At 41.9% G+C, this 17424-nt stretch overlaps 1 protein-coding gene across 1 annotated transcript in view; it reads left to right on the top strand.

Annotated features, from left to right (window-relative positions):
- Window positions 1–17424, top strand: part of LOC137650684 (KICSTOR subunit 2-like) — a 215069-nt gene that overhangs the window by 192275 nt on the left and 5370 nt on the right. Inside the window, exons 7-8 of the mRNA XM_068383849.1 lie at window positions 6543–6736; window positions 7246–7408. Of these exons, the coding sequence (XP_068239950.1) occupies window positions 6543–6736; window positions 7246–7408 (357 nt within the window). The remainder of the gene's footprint in view (window positions 1–6542; window positions 6737–7245; window positions 7409–17424) is intronic.

Raw genomic sequence — 17424 nt, 5'->3', positions numbered from 1 at the left:
GAAGCCGTTGTTTTCTAAGCTAGTGCTCTCTCGCTCTTCTAAGAGAGCTTTACGTTTGCTAGGCGACTGGTTAATCACCAGGAGGAGTTTGGGGGAGACAGCCTTTGCTTTCCCTACTTTTAAGCTGGCTTATAGAGCGAGAGTCTGATATGACACGGGAGAAGTTCTCGGCTTGGGAGTTCCTGCCTCTGCCCAGATAGACTTCTCAAACCTCATAGACTCTCCCTGGCGCCTGGCCATGAGACGCTCCAAGATTTTATGGTCGACTTCAGAGCTAGACCATCTCCTGTTAGGAGTTTTTTTTCGAGCGTTTGAAGTTTTGCTGTACAATTATGTCATGCATAAACAAGGCTATCAGGGATGGCTCCAATAATCTGACAGCCACGTTCTCTGCAGGAAAAAGTCCCTCTGGGATGGCTCCAATGATCTGGCAGCCATGTTCACTGCAGGAGTACGTAAGAGGCAAGTGCGCTCAATGTGTTCATCGTCAAGACAAACTTCACGATGAAGTCTACCAGGCTGTCTTGACAGCATTAATGGAAGGTGACTGGATGGTCTCTCTCGACCTTCAGGAGGCATACTTCCACATTCCTATACACCCGGATTCCCAACCGTTTCTGAGGTTTGTTTACAGGAATGTGGGGTACCAGTTTTGAGCCCTGTGCTTTGGCCTCAGTCCTGCTCCTCTCGTGTTTACGAGGCTCATGAGGAATGTGGCAAAATCCCTCCATCTATCGGGAATCCGAGCCTCCCTGTACTTGGACGACTGGCTTCTCAGAGCATCGTCCAGTCTTCGCTGTCTGCAGGATCTACATTGGACGTTGAGTCTGGCCAGGGAGTTGGGACTTTTGGTCAACCTAAAAGTCCCAACTGATCCCATCCCAGATTATTCTATATTTGGGGATGGAGATTCGCAGTCCAGTTTTTTTCGGGCTTTTCCGTCTGCCACCCGAATAGAACAAGCCCTGCTCGAAGTCCAACTAATGCTGAAAAGAGAACGTTTGTTCAGTCAGGAGTTGGAACAGTCTCGTAGGGACTCTCTCATCCCTGGAGCAGTTTGTCTCGCTAGGGAGACTACACCTTCTGCCTCTCCAGTTCCATCTAGCCTCTCACTGGAACTAGGACAAGACGTTAGAGACGGTATCATTCCCAGTCTCCGAACCAGTAAAGGCATGCCTGAAATGGTGGGACAGCAATATCAGTCTGAGAGAGGGACTATCCCTAGCAGTCAAGAACCCAAACCACGTGTTGTTCTCAGACGCGTTGGATTTGGGTTGGGGTGTGACCCTGGACGGTCGGGAATGCTCGGGTCTGTGGACCTCAAGTCAGAAGAGCATGCACATCAACGGCAAGGAGCTATTAGCAGTCCACTTGGCCTTGATGAAATTCGAAAGCTTTCTTCGAAACTAAGTGGTAGAGGTCAACTCAGACAACACCACAGCTTTGGCGTACATCTCCAAGCAAGGAGGCACACACTCCTTCACGCTGCTCGAGATCGCAAGGGACCTTCTCATATGGTCAAGAAATCGAGGCATCTCCCTGTTGACGAGATTCATCCAGGGGGACTTGAACGTCTTGGCAGACTGTCTCAGTCGGAGGGGTCAGGTGATACCTACGGAATGGACCCTCCACAAGGACGTGGGCAAGAGTCTTTGGGCTACTTGGGGTCAACCCACCATAGACCTCTTTGCCTCCTCGTTGACCAAAAGGTTACCAATCTATTGCTCTCCAGTCCTAGATACAGAAGCAATCCACATAGACGCGTTTCTACTGGATTGGTCTCTTCTGGACTTATATGCATTCCCACCATTCAAGATAGTCAACAAGGTACTGCAGAAGTTCGCCTCTCACGAAGGGACAGGGTTGACGTTGGTTGCTACCCTCTGGCCCGCGAGAGAGTGGTTCACCGAGGTACTTCAATGGCTGGTAGACATTCCAAGAAGTCTTCCTCTAAGGGTAGATCTCTTACGTCAGCCCCACGTAAAGAATGTTCATCAAAGCCTCCCCGCGCTTCGTCTGACTGCCTTCAGACTATCAAGAGACTCTCAAGAGCTCGAGGCTTTTCGAAGGAGGCAGCCAGTGCGATTGCGAGAGCTAGGAGAGCTTCTACTTTCAGAGTATACCAGTCGAAGTGGGAAGTCTTTCGAGATTGGTGCAAGCCAGCATCTATGTCCTCTTCCAGTACCTCTGTAGCCCAATCGGAGATTTTCTTTTATATCTGAGAAATGTTCGCTACCTCTCAGCTCCCACGATTTAGGGCTACAGGAGCATGTTGGCTTCGGTCTTTCGTCATAGAGGCTTAGATCTTTCCAACAATTAAGATCTCCAAGATCTCCTTAAGTCTTTCGAGACCTCTAAGGAACGTCGTTTGGCAACTCCTGGATGGAACTTAGACGTGGTCCTAAGGTTCCTCATGTCAGACAGGTTTGAGCCATTACATTCAGCCTCCCTGAAGGATCTCACCCTCAAGACGCTTTTCCTAGTGTGCTTGGCTTCGGCTAAAAGGGTCAGTGAAATTCATGCCTTCAGTAAGAACATCGGCTTTTCTACAGAAAAAGCCACATGTTCACTTCAACTTGGTTTCCTGGCCAAAAATGAACTGCCTTCTCATCCTTGGCCTAAGTCTTTTGATATACCTTGCCTGTCAGAGATCGTAAGCAACGAACTTGAAAGAGTGCTGTGTCCAGTTAGAACTCTTAAGTTCTACTTAGCTCGTACTAAGTCCTTACGAGGTGGATCTGAGGCATTATGGTGCTCAGTTAAGAAACCATCATTGCCTATGTCAAAGAATGCTTTGTCATATTTTATCAGACTTTTAATACGAGAGGCTCATTCTCACTTGAATGAAAAAGACCGATGCTTGCTTAAGGTTAAGACGCACGAAATAAGAGCTATAGCAACTTCCGTGGCCTTTAAGCAAAATAAATCTCTGCAAAGTATTATGGACGCGACCGTTTGGAGAAGCAAATCGGTATTCGCGTCATTTTACTTAAAAGATGTCCAGACTCTTTACGAGGACTGCTACACACTGGGTCCATTCGTTACAGCGAATGCAGTAGTGGGTAAGGGTTCTACCACTACATTCCCTTAATTCCAATATCCTTTTAATCTGCTCTTGAAATGTTTTTTTAATTGGGTTGTACGGAAGGCTAAGAAGCCTTTCGCAGCCTTTTTTGATTTGGTGGGTGGTCAAATGTCATTTCTTGAGAGCGGTTTGATGAGGTCCTGTTGTATGGGTTGCAGCCCTTAATACTTCAGCTCCTGGGAGTCTTTCAGCATCCTAAGAGGATCGCTGGGCTTCGTGAGGAAGACAGACTAATAAGGCAGAGTAATCGTCTAAGTCAACTTCCTTACCAGGTACCTTTATATATTTGGGTTTTGTTATGATATAACTGTCAAAAACTCTAAGCATATACGCTGTAAACTTAATTAACTCTGGTCTCTACCCACCACCATGGGTGTGAATCAGCTATTATATATTCACCGGCTAAGTTAAATATTTAAAAATGATATTTTAATTATAAAATAAATTTTTGAATATACTTACCCGGTGAATATATAAATTAAAGGCCCCCCCTTCCTCCCCGATAGAGACCCAGCGGGATGAGAAAAATTGGGTCTGTTTACATGTATATGCGGTATCTGGCCGATAGTTGGCGCTAGTGGGCACACCCGCAACCTTCATAGCGATCGCTCGCGAGTTTTTGTGTGTTTTTCTGTCAAGCCGCCGGAGGCTCAGCTATTATATATTCACCGGGTAAGTATATTCAAAAATTTATTTTATAACTAAAATATCATTTTTTTGATTTCCAGTTTTGTCATACTCCCAATTGCTATCCTCTGCTAGAACATTATTGTTATAGATATGGTGTTGTATGGCATGAAGCTTGGTTCATCCTTAAATAGTCTCATTGAGGTCATTGGGGCATTAGATGTTCTGATAGCACTCCACTTTTCCAGATGAAGGGAGTGGTTTAGTATTATTTATTTAGAACAATATAGTTGGCTTTAGCTTAATCATATGTCCAATGGTTTTGAAATTCACTTGCGCATTAGTTGTTCAAGTAGGTTATTGCTAGATTAAGATCCAAATTTCATTTGTCACACATTGTGAACAAAAGTGATGTAAACCATAGCTCTTTAAACTATGAAAATGTACCAGACAATCTAATAGAAGATCATGTCAGGCTATTGTGTAAACGGGCTTGTGAGGAGGACTCTGAACGCAAGAGAAAATTAGGTTTGAAATCATGGGAGAATGCAGAAATGGCTAGGCTAGAGGAGTTAGGTTGCATTGTGAATTTTGCTATTCAGGTTAGTACTAGATTCTCGGAAGTTTGTAGTGATGTGCTAAATTCACAATTTTCCTAATCATTGGAAAAGTTTGATATGTTCATGTTATGCAGTCTGAGAAGGGTTATACTCCTGCAGGAAGAGGCAGTGTTCCTAACCTAATTTGCCTTACTGTGACCCCTAGACTAATATTTTATGTTTTGCCTAGCCATTCTAGTGTACAATCAAGTAAGGGTTTAATGACTTATAGTTGTTGATGCAAGCAAAGTTTCAAGGATGAACCTTAGGTGAATACATCTAATTTTATTAAAATTAAGTTTATTATTTTTCTTCCATGCAAGCCTTCATCTCTCAATTTGATCATGGAGACATGTTTATGTTTTCTCTCAACAAGAAGATGGAGGTCTTCTCCTCATAGGTTACTGATCCCCTGGCATGGAAGCTGGATGCCATGTCGGATGCCTGGTTGAACTTGGAACTTTATGATTTTCCTACATTCTTAAATTAGCAGGCTGGTGGCTTCATATTGACCTTAGATGGAGTGGTTTATAGATCTATGATCTCTGCTGCTTATTGGGACAAATCTCTTGAGACAACCTATGACAGGAGAGGTGCATCAAAGGCCCCATGCTTGAGCAAACTGCACTAGATTGTCCACAGTATTCTCAGAGAAAAGTGTTTTATAGGCATTTCAGATAGTCTATTTTAGCATCCAAGAGTGTTGTATACCAATATGTACAAGACAGTGGAATGTGTATTTTGATTAATGTAAATCCAGGAAAATTTTGATAACTAACTAGTTTGGACAATATTGTTAATTTCCTGCATTTTCTATTCTATGAGAATAAAATCTTTCTATTTTGATTATTAAGGGTTATAGGTCCATGCTTCATACCATTCTCGAACATTTTGAATTGGATTTATCCTCTTCGGGTATTATTGCAGATGTGCTCAGATCTTTTGCTATTGAGAAACCTCAGCTTATCAGGGCAGTCCATAGGAATTTGGATGTGGTTTTACAATATTCAAAAAGTTCACATTTTGAGCCTTTGGAAGGGCTGTCTTTCAAGGATCTTACAATCAAAACATTGTTTTTTTGGCTTTGGCTTTGACTAAAAGTATTAGTGAATTGCAGACTCTTTTCAGGATGTGGACTTTGCTGTGGATAAAATAATCACAGCCAAGATTGAGGACCTAGAATAATTTCAAAGTTAAGTCTCTTTTACATGTTTTCCAGTTGCCCACATGAGAGAGGAAGGTGTCTAGTGCTTCTGAAAATATGTTTCTTTGTCCTCTCATGGCAGTTAAGGTTTATTAAACAAGGCGGATAGCATGAGGAGAAGGATTTATAATATGTTCAGTGATATTAAGGTGCTAGGGTGCGCTCTCTCTCTCTCAAAGAATGTTATGTTCTTTTTTTGAGGCTCTAGTGATGGAAGCTCACATTGAAACATTGAATTGTATTCTGTACAGGTGATGGACTTGAAAGTTTGCATTTTGATATAAGAAGTGCTGCTACTTCACTTACTTAATTTTAGTAAGAATCTCTCATTGAGAAGGGTTGGGACAACAGCTCAATGGAGTACCTAATTTATTTTTTCTAAGATTATTTAAAGAAGCATGGTATTCTTAAGAAGGTTGCTGGTGCTAGGTCCAATGGTAGCGGCAAGTGATGTACTAGCTTAAACTAGTATGCGGTAATTTTGTTTTGGGTAATAAATTACCTTTAATTCAGTATTGGGATATTTTCCCCCATGGCAATAAGTTGTTAGGCTTTCTGAATTTGGAATGGAGTTGTTTTACAAAAGAATGAGAGAAATTCTCTCTAACTTTTGTCGATAACCCAAAACTACAGTGAATTTAAGGTGGGATGTATTTGGTTGTTGAAAATTTTGGGGCGTTAGGTTTTTTGGTGTGGTTATTCTCTTTTCATCACCCTCCTGCAAAGTTGGAGATGTAACCATATGAACCTCAGGTGAGTTTCATTGAAATAAAAAAAAATTTGATTATACTGTAAAATTCATTATTTCAATACTCACCTGAGGTTCGTATAATGTTACTGAATTTACTTCAACCTTGTATACTGAAGGATAATCAATTAGGAGTGAGGGAAAAGGGGTAATTTTAAATTTTAATGATTTAATGATAAGACGTCGATGTAAGGGAAGCTTCAAGGATGAAGCCATATGAACCTTAGATGAGTACAGTATACTTAATTTAATGTTGAATATTTTCTATTTTTCTCCCAGGCAAAGAAATATGGATTTGGATCTACCTTCCTAAAGTCGTCACCATTACCTATTTTGTATCAGTGGTTATGGCAAGCAAAGGCTGCATTTGTCTCAAAATTTTCCTTGTACTTTCATGAAACATTGGCAGCACAAAGTACAGCTACAGACATGAAGTCATACACATCTCGGCAGGCCTGTGATTATGTAGCTAAGTAAGTTGTACATAGGTTTCAAAACTTTTAATTTTTTGCTATAAATGCAAATTTAGTTTTAAGATTCTTGCCATATATCTTGCAATCCAGGGATATGTACTATACTGTTCATCTAGACTACTGATGAATTATTCTTATTGTGATGTTAAAAGACAAAATATTGCAGTAGTTTTCCTGTTAACTGTTTGTCGACTGTTTCTAAGTAAGTTTTTGTAGTTTCTTCTTATCTAATGAAAATTTTGCATTTCTATTGTCTTCAAGGACTTGTATGAAAGGAATATATATTCAGTATTTTAAATATTAAGATTTAAGATTAGAAGAGGGGTTCTAAACATTGTATATTTACATTGAATGATTTACCTGCTTCCTGAAGGAAGGCTAGACTATCAGAGGAAATTTTAATTCTCTTAAAAAGAAAGATGAATATTAATGTTGCTTTGATGTAAAAAAAATCACTTTGGAAAGACTTTTGCATGGTTATTATTGAAACCAGAACATCATTATTGCAGGATTCAGAGTTTTGTTCGGAAGACAGATGCATCTAGCGTTTGCCTTGTATTTGAGACTGCTGGTGTAGAAGATTATCAGGGTGCTGGGTATCACCATCCAGAGGAGCTTGTACAGCCACCTAAAGGATTGGAAAGTTATCCTGCAATATTTTCTTATCCACCAGTAAGTAGATCTTCTTCAGAATATTATAGTCAAACTTTTATTAAGGTCTTCCACACCAATAAGAGTGTAAGAGACATTAAGGGTCCTATATATATAATTCTCTCTTTGTACGGTCAGACATTGAATGAGTTTTTTGCAACCTCTTCTGTTCTGTAGTTTTTTGGACCAGGTGAAAAGGCAATTAATTTTGAGTGAAGCTAGATACAGTAATGCCTCAAGACACAAAATTAATTGTTTCCTGAGTGGCTTTAGTGTCGGGATTTTTTCGTATGATGAGTTCATGTTTTATACATGTAAATCGCCTAATTCATTCCCAAGCCCTACAAAAACACATTAAATTTCATAAGGCAAAACTGTACTAAACACAATGCAATACAATCATTTGGATCTTTCAGTACATAACCTAACTGTTAATACCTGTAAATGAAGTGTACAATTAGAACATATACTATAGTAATGCAATAATAAATGGAAGATACAGTAACAAAAATGTGGAACCTTACCTTTGGAGTAAGGCGATACCCAAAAGCGAAAGTGGAGGAGGAGGGCAAATGGCAGAAAACACTAACATTTAACTTTACAAAAACATTAACAAATGGAAGAAAATATTAACACTTAACTTGATGAAAAACTTGAAACTACATTTCTTTCTTTTTTATCTCTTCTTTTTTGTCTTTTTTAGCCTTTTTCTAATTTTTTTGTTTTTACTTTACATTTTGTACTCTAAATTTATTCATTTTCTTCATCACTTCCACAATAGTGCCTATTGTTGACAGATTTCGGCCATACTCCTTAGTGATAACACTTAACCGCATGCCAGCATTATACTTCTTGATTATATTAAGCTTTGTCCCTATAGAAAGCATCCTCCTTTTCTTTCTCTGCACACCAGCAACATTCTTGGGACCTATGACTAATAACAAACGAGTTGAATAATGCAACACGATACTGTACAGTAACTAAAAGGACTAAAGCAAAATCACCAACATGAATTCAATGTGAATGATAGCGCTGCCAAAACAAAATGATCGAGGAAAGCCAATACGTAGATGCATGATGGGATAGATGCTGACCAATAGGAGAGCAGGATGTTATGGTAGTAACTAGTATCAGAGTAGGGAGATAACCAATAGGAGCTTGGGAGGATGGTGGCAAGTTTACAGTTGCGAATTTCGTACTGTACCTTGTTTCGTATCATGAAATTTTTTCGCAATATGAGTCGGAAAAATCTTCACATCTCGTTTCGCATCATGAAATTTTCATAAGCCGAAACTTTCGTATCAAGAGGTATCATTATAATTCAAAATCAATCAAGATTTTTTTTTTCCCACATTAAATTTTGCATATCACACCTACCATTACTGTCATTCATATACCAAGGCACTTCCCCCAATTTTGGGGGATAGTCGACATCAAACAAATGAAAAAAAAAAGGGGACCTTTCCTCTCTACATTCCTCCCAGCCTGACAGGGGACTCAACCGAGTTTGGCTGGTACTGCTTGGGTGCCACAGCCAACCCTCCCCCGTTATTCACCACAGATGAAGCTTCATAACTCTGAGTCCCCTACTGCTGCTACCTCTGCAGTCATCCAAGGCGACCGGAGGAAGCAGCAAGGCCTACCGGAACTGTGTCACAATCGCTCGCCATCCATTCCTATTTTTAGCACGCTCTCTTGCCTCTCACATCTATCCTTCTATCTATCCATTACTGTACAATATATAAAAGTTTGAAATCTGTTCTTTCATTCTAGAAAATTTTCTTTAAATTTCTTGAGGTTGTGCTTGAAAATGGAACAACTGGATTTGAAACTAAATTGTTAACTAATAGATTTTTAAATGCATTTTTACATTTGTTTCAACTTTTTATGAGCATCTAAATTTTTCATCAATGTATACTTATATCAAAATTAGGCCCACAGTTTATGACCGAGATCCATTCCTACGTTATAGAGTAAGTCAAATGTTGGGGTCCTCAGAATTAAGCTTTCCCAACCCTTGCTTTATCAGTACAAAAATTTTGGAGATCTGGAGATCTTTAGTTCTCAGCTTCTCAAGTTGAAAGTCCTCAGGACCTCAGCAGATAACTCCTCTCCATACAATGCCAATAGCTCTGTGACATTTCTAGTATCCACCTCCAAATTAAGCTGCGTACTCAGTTGAACAACCTTCTTGGTGAAAAGAATCAATTGTCTCATTAAGCCATGGAAGTAATTCACAAACGAGTTTTTTTTCCTTACATCCTTCAGGTTTGTTTTCTTCACTTCAACCCAAGAATTATCAATGCTCTCAACTGAAAGGATGTTGAAGGACTTCCAAAATTCCTTCAGACCCCAGCCCATGTTGTTCTCAGTTGCTTCCAAGGCTATTGAAATGTCCTTTGAAGGTATTAGGCCTTGAAAGAGGCAGTGACAGCTTGGTCCATAGGTTGTAAAAGGACAGTTGTATAGTGGTATTGGGTGGTAGGTAAACCACCGTGATATTTGCATTAAAGTCATCCAAGGTTGCAAGGCAACCAGGATTATCATCCAGCACCAACAACACTAAAATGCAAACCCTTGAAACATTGTACTGTTTCACTTCTGGCACAAAAATGTAGGTAAACCAATCTTTGAAGACAGAGTGTCACCAAAACCCTCTTGTTGGATTACCAGAGGACAGGCGGTTGACCTTTCAAATCACCTGTTGTGACCTTGGATTCCCACCCTGATACACTAGCAAGGGCTTCAGCTCATAGTCACCAGCAGCATTGCCCCAAGAATCAAAGTTAGTCTTTCTTTGCTAGATTTACGATCAGGTACTGTCTTCTCCTCCTTGGTGAAGTAAGTATGCTTCGGCATCTACTTCCAAAATAAACTTGTGTCATCCACATTAAAAACCTGTTCATGAAGGTAAACTTGACTCGTTAATTACCTCAGGCAACACATTAGGATTTAGGATACCCATTTGTTGCTTTCTCATTACCACGAGCAGCTTTACGTTTAACTTCAATGTTATAAGATGCATGCACCCTAAACCATAAGAATCATCCCCTTACTGGCCTCAAACTTTTCACCTATAATACCCTCCTTTTTTTTATTTTTAATGTCAAACAATGTATTTTCTTTTGCCTGAATTTTCACAAGACTTTTCATTCAGTCAAAAAGCTAAAAATCTCTCTGTCTCAATAAAGAGACCACTAACTTGCTTCATAGCCACTGTTGATTTCATAGGAGTGGATCCCTTCACATAATCAAGGCTACAACCCTTATCCTTGATAATTATTGCAACAATCAAACGGCTAAGGTTGAGCACAGTACTCTATTTCCTTCCACCACCAAAACGAGACTGGTCTGTTGCACTTATGCAAACTACAGTAGTCCATCTGTTCGTAAGGCAAGCGTTGGAGGTTGAAATACCTTTAATTAATACAGTACTAGCCTATGGGAGATACGTCGTAAAGCGAGACATTCGTAACCCGAGGACCTTATTTGTAATTTAAAGTAGTACACTGCACTGTATATTCAGAAAAGAAAAAAACATTATGAAGATGAAGTTAGGCTATTATGGAATTTTTATAGTTATCTGTAATGAAATTTTTTCTCAAAATCATGTTATTTTCATTAGTAAAATAAATTTTTGAATATACTTACCCGATAATCATGTAGCTGTCAACTCTGTTGCCCGACAGAATTCTACGGAAGGGATACGCCAGCGATCGCTATACAAGAGGGGGGTGTACTCACAAGCGCCACCTGTGGCCAGGTACTGCAGTACTTCTTGTTGACACCACTTCAATTTTTCCTCGGTCCACTGGTTCTATGGGGAGGAAGGGTGGGTCAATTAAATCATGATTATCGGGTAAGTATATTCAAAAATTTATTTTACTAATGAAAATAACATTTTTCAATATTAAACTTACCCGATAATCATGTAGCTGATTCACACCCAGGGAGATGGGTGAAAACCAGTGTACATGTATATCAAGAAGCTAAGTATCCCGTATTTCATATTATCAGTTATTCAAAATAACAATGAAATTACAAGTACCTGGTAAGGAAGTCGACTTGAGCCATTACTCTGCCTTAAATAAGTTCGTCTTCCTTACTGAGCGCAGCGTTCCTCTTAGGAGGCTGAACAACTCTAAGGTGCTGAAGTATCAAGGGCTGCAACCCATACTAAAGGACCTCATCACAACCTTTAACCTCGGCGCTTCTCAAGAAAGAATTGACCACCCGCCAAATCAACAAGGATGTGGAAGGCTTCTTAGCCGACCGTACAACCCATAAAAAGTATTCAAGAGAAAGGTTAAAAGGTTATGGGATTATGGGAATGTAGTGGCTGAGCCCTCGCCTACTACTGCATTCGTTGCTACGAATGGTCCCAGGGTGTAGCAGTACTCGTAAAGAGACTGGACATCTTTGAGATAGAATGATGCGAACACTGACTTGCTTCTCCAATAGGTTGCATCCATAACACTCTGCAGAGAATGGCTCTGTTTGAAGGACACTGAAGTAGCCACAGCTCTCACTTCATGTGTCCTTACCTTCAGCAAAGCAAGGTCTTCTTCCTTCAAATGAGAATGTGCTTCTCTAATCAGAAGCCTGAATAGTAAGAAACTGAGTTCTTAGAACTTGGAAAAGAAGGTTTCTTGATAGCACACCATAAGGCTTCTGATTGTCCTCGTAAAGGTTAAGACCTTTTTAGATAGTACCTAAGAGCTCTAACTGGGCAAAGTACTCTCTCCAGTTCATTCCCCACCAAGTTGGACAGGCTTGGGATCTCGAACGACTTAGGCCAAGGACGTGAAGGAAGCTCGTTTAGTAAAAACCGAGCTGCAAGGAACATGTAGCCGTTTCAGATGTGAAAACAATGATCCTGCTGAAGGTGTGGATCTCACTTACTCTTTTAGTTGTTGTCAAGCACACGAGGAAAAAAGTTTTTAATGTGAGGTCCTAAAAAGAGGCTGATTGGAGAGGTTCAAATCTTGATGACATAAGGAACCTTAAAACCACGTCTAGATTCCAGCCTGGAGTGGACAACCGACGTTCCTTTGAGGTCTCAAAAGACCTAGGGAGGTCCTGTAGATCTTTGTTGGTGGAAAGATCCAAGCCTCTGTGGCGGAAAACCGCTGCCAACATACTTCTGTAACCCTTGATCGTAGGAGCTGAAAGGGATCTTACTTTCCTTAGATATAACAGGAAGTCAGCAATCTGGGTTACAGTGGTACTGGTTGAGGAAACTGCATTGGTCTTGTACCAGCTACGGAAGACTTCCCCTTGAGACTGATAGATTCTGAGAGTGGATGTTCTCCTTGCTTTGGCAATCGCTCTGGCTGCCTCCTTCGAAAAGCCCCTAGCTCTTGAGAGTCTTTCGAAAGTCTGAAGGCAGTCAGACGAAGAGCGTGGAGGTTTGGGTGTACCTTCTTTACGTGAGGTAGACGTAGAAGGTTCACTCCTAGAGGAAGAGTCCTGGGAATGTCGACCAGCCATTGCAGTACCTCTATGAATCATTCTCTCGCGGGCCAGAGCGGAGCCAACCAACGTCAGCCGTGTCCCTTTGCGAGAGGAGAACTTCTGAAGTACCCTGTTGACAATCTTGAACGGCGGGAATGCATACAGGTCGAGATGGAACCAATCCGGCAGAAAAGCATCCACGTGAACTGCTGCTGGGTCTGGAATCGGAGAACAATACAACAGGAGTCTCTAGGTTATCGAGGTAGCGAACAGATCTATGGTTGGCTGACCCCACAGGGCCCAAAGTCTGCTGCGAACATTCTTGTGAAGGGTCCACTCTGTGGGGATGACCTGACCCTTCCGGCTGAGGTGATCTGCCATGACATTCATACCGCCCTGAATGAACCTCGTTACCAGCGTGAGCTTTCGATCTTTAGACCAGATGAGGAGGTCCCTTGCGATCTAGAACAACTTCACGAAAGAGTCCCTCCCTGCTTGAAGATGTAAGCCAGGGCTGTGGTGTTGTCAGAGTCCACCTCCACCACTTTGTTAAGTTGGAGGGACTTGAAGTTTATCAAGGCCAGAAGAACCGCCAACAACTCCTTGCAATTGATGTGAAGTGTCCTTTGTTCCTGATTCCATGTTCCCGAGCATTCCTGTCCGTCCAAAGTCGCACCCCAGCCCGTGTCTGATGCGTCCGAGAGGAGAAGGCAGTCGGGTTTCTGAACAGCCAAAGATAGACTTCCTTGAGAAGAAAGCTGTTCTTACACCACGCGAGAGAAGACCTCCTCTCTTCGGAAACAGGAACTGAGACCGTCTCTAGCGTCATGTCCTTTATCCAGTGAGCAGCTAGATGATACTGAAGGGGGGGAGGTGGAGTCTCCCTAACACGATGAACAGGGCCAGCGATGAAAGTGTCCCTGTTAGACTCATCCACTACCTGACTGAGCATCGGTTCCTTCTCAGCATGCTCTGGATGCATTCTAGGGCTTGGAAGATCCTTGGGGCCGACGGAAAAGCCCGAAAAGCTCGACTCTGAAGATCCATACCCAGGGAGACAATGGTCTGGGATGGGACGAGCTGAGACTCCTCAAAATTGACCAGGAGGCCCAGTTCCTTGGTCAGATCCATAGTCCATCTGAGAATCTCCAGACAGCGACGACTTGTGGGAGCTCTTAAAAGCCAGTCGTCTGACGGAGCCGGACACAAGATCATGGTACTGCTGCACAGTCTGTGAACTGTCAACCATGGGGAAGCGAGGAAGTACAGTGACAACCCGAAGCTGTCTAGACTGTCTGGGTCGTACAGACAACTCCTTATCGGGTTGCTGAGGTTGCCGCACTGCGTCACAACAAGTCACTTCTGCTGGTTGTTGAACGTCTTCCCAGTGACACACTGACTCCGTAAACAAAAAAATCCTCTAACAAGGACTAAGCTTGGACTGCATGTCTTGCAACACAGCTCAAGGTCTATGGGAGCAGGTGTGGTAACAGACGGGGTTAGCGACTGAAGTGGAACCATTACCTTCCCTGGAAGCATGTTATGCTTAAATAAAAGTCCATAGGAGGCTACGCAGCTAAAGGCTCCTCTCCAAATGACAGAGTCCTCAAGGGAATATCAGAAGGAGGGAGAAAAGCACTTTCTCATCTACAGGGACCATATCCGAGAAAAGCTAAGTTCTCTCAGTGAGGGTTTCACTGGTGCAAAAGCAGCAGACTAGAAGGCAACGTTATGAAACTGCTTGACAGTCTAGTGAGTTGGCAACAACCAAAGATGTGTGACTGAGAAGCATGCGGTAAGGTATGCAGAGCATGTTGTATGCAGAGCATGCTGTATGCAGAGCATGCTGTATGCAGAGCATGCTGTATGTAGAGCATGCTGTAAGGTAAGCAGAGCGTGTTGCATGGCGTGTAACATTTCTCAGAAATTCCATGACCAGTGCTAGAGTGAGTAATATCGCATTACCGTCCATTGAAAGTGCACGTGCCGAGGGAATTGATTTCGACTGTTTTGTTGATGAATTTGATAGCCGGCATGATAATCGTAGAATTAAGCTACACTAAATGTACTATAATCTACTTCACCTCAGGAAAGGGAAACTCGCCCTGTTGGCAACACTGCATTACTTCATGCATGCTTGCATGGGGTTTAATATCAACATAATATTACCTTACATTCATAACTCATGATTCATTTGTTTAGAAGATATTTTTGCCATATTTTGCGATTTGTTAAAAATATATTGCAAGGAATACATATATATTTTTATATAAGTAATACAAATAACCTCCATTATCATAATGTTTGTGTAGGCATACATGTATATGATTACAAATGCAAGTTATGAAAGTAATGAGGTGTTATTATTGTCATTTGTTATTCCCAAGTTGAATGGGAAGAAGCTCAAGTTGAGGAAAAACTGGCAGATGCATGCGTTGAGGTGGCTGACTCATAGCATGAGGTTGCTGCCTCAAGAGTTGCGCTTGCTGTAAGGGTTGCGGATGCGCAGTAGCAGGTTCCTGAGGAACGAGTTAAGGTTCCTGAGGTGTGAGCTGCGAGAGTTGAGGTAGCGGCTGCGCAGAACGCAGTTCTTGTCTCGCGAGTTGAGGTTCCTGAGGTGCTAGCCTAACGAGTTGAGACTCTTGCCTTGAGGAGGGATTAGGTCGCTGCAGCGAGTGCTGAGGTGGCTGCCTCATTGATGGAAGAGGTTGTCGTACCTCAAGAGATTGTTGCCTCGCTGGTGGAACTGCAAGCGGAAGCGGAGGAAGTAAGGCATAAGACTCCTGCTCCCATTGCTGAGGTTGCCTTAAGGAAGGTTAAGGTTGCTGCACAACGCTGGTAACTGGCAACTCAGAACGCGGTAAGGTAGCCTGAGGAACCTCAACTTCGTACGCCTGGCAGATTGGACTGCGGTTAGGCGGAGCTCTCGCAGGAGGAGGCGGAGGTTGCTGCACACCGCTGGTAACTGGCAATTCAGAACGCGGTAAGGTAGCCTGAGGAACCTCAACTTCGTACGCCTGGCAGACTGGACTGCGGAGAGGCGGAGCGTTCGCAGGAGGAGGTGTAACCTTCTCAGCCTGAAACTCACGCATTAAGACCGCAAGCTGCGACTGCATGGACTGCAGCAAAGTCGTCTTGGGATCAACAGACGATAAGGTCTGTTGAGGCAAAGCTTTAATAGAAGATGAGGTCTGTTGAGGCATCGCCTTACCTCTCTTAGGAGGTGTGCAGTCACCTGATGACTGAGGAGAGTCAGAGCTAACCCAATGACTGCATCCGGGTTGTTGAACTCTAACTTCGTACGTCTGGCATAGGTCTGGACTTTACGTTTAAGAGGTCTTGAGACCTGAGACCAGCGTTTTCTCCCCGAAATTTCTTCTGCAGACGAGCAAAATAAGGGCTCAATCGTCTGCGGGTGGGAGTGACGGTCTCTGTAAGACACGCCCGCAGCCACCGAGGATACTTCTGTGCGCCGATCAAGGCCTGCCGAACCCTTTTGCCCTTCGACATTGCTTCTCCCCTGGGCTTGGGAGCTTGCAAGAGGTCCCGGACTGGGAGGACGACTGGCACGCACAGAAGTACCCTCACGCACAACACTGACACATTTGCGCTAATCACTTATCACTTTTGATTTTCTGTTTGCACTTATTTCACTGAACTCGAAACTTTAAGTGGTTTTTACCTGAAACACGCAATTCTATCCTTTCTCAAAAGTTAGTAATTGCGAAAACAGAATTACAATGTAACAGAAAAATCTAATGAAAGATAAATAAATCAGTGGCTGGAAAGAGACTAAACACTAGATCAAATAAACTACGTTTAAAATCTCTCACCGCATAAAGCTTGAGAACAAGAAAAAACTCTAGAAACGTTTACCTTCTTCCCCTAAAGAGACTAGGGAGAAGAGCAAAAACGATAACAACGTTACTCGCTTGAACGAAACGTTTATCCAGCTCTCTCTCCCTCCGTCTCTATCTCTCTCTCTCTCTCTCTCTCTTGACTTAGAACCTGAGAGAAGAGCCCAATCATAAATATCGTTAAAACATATTATTGTTAAAGGAAAAAACTGAAATATTTCCCAAAATGAAAAGTTCCTTTATTAGAATTAAAACCATTAAGTTAAGAAAGAATGAACAAAACGCTAGACACGGTTACTCTTACTGCAACGTGACACCGTGAAAATTCTCTCTCTATCGTAACGATAGAGCGCAAGTTGAACGTTCTGAACGTCAACAACTGCCTGGATAAACGTTAGTTCAACTTTGAAAACAGTACGAGACTATCAAAGAAATTCTTTCAAAAACATTAAAATAGCATAATATGTTAACAGGTAAAACCGAAATGACGGGCTCAATGTTAATTAACTTCGGTACCAAGAAAAGACCGCCTACTATTAGGAAAGGTTGAATATAAACAAATATAAAAATTAATTTTAATAAGTTTATAATAAAAGGAAGTTAATCGAAGAGGCCTATAAAAGGCGGAGAGATATAAAATAAATCTATAACTTTTGTTAAGCAAAATTAAGAAAGAGAGTCTATACTCTCTTAGACACCAACACTTCCGTCTAAGGGAAGGGTCGG

Source organism: Palaemon carinicauda, chromosome 12 (genome assembly GCF_036898095.1).
Source record: "Palaemon carinicauda isolate YSFRI2023 chromosome 12, ASM3689809v2, whole genome shotgun sequence".
Classification (NCBI taxonomy): domain Eukaryota; kingdom Metazoa; phylum Arthropoda; class Malacostraca; order Decapoda; family Palaemonidae; genus Palaemon; species Palaemon carinicauda.
Note: the sequence above shows the minus strand (reverse complement) of the source record. Positions and strands in the feature narration are given on the sequence as shown.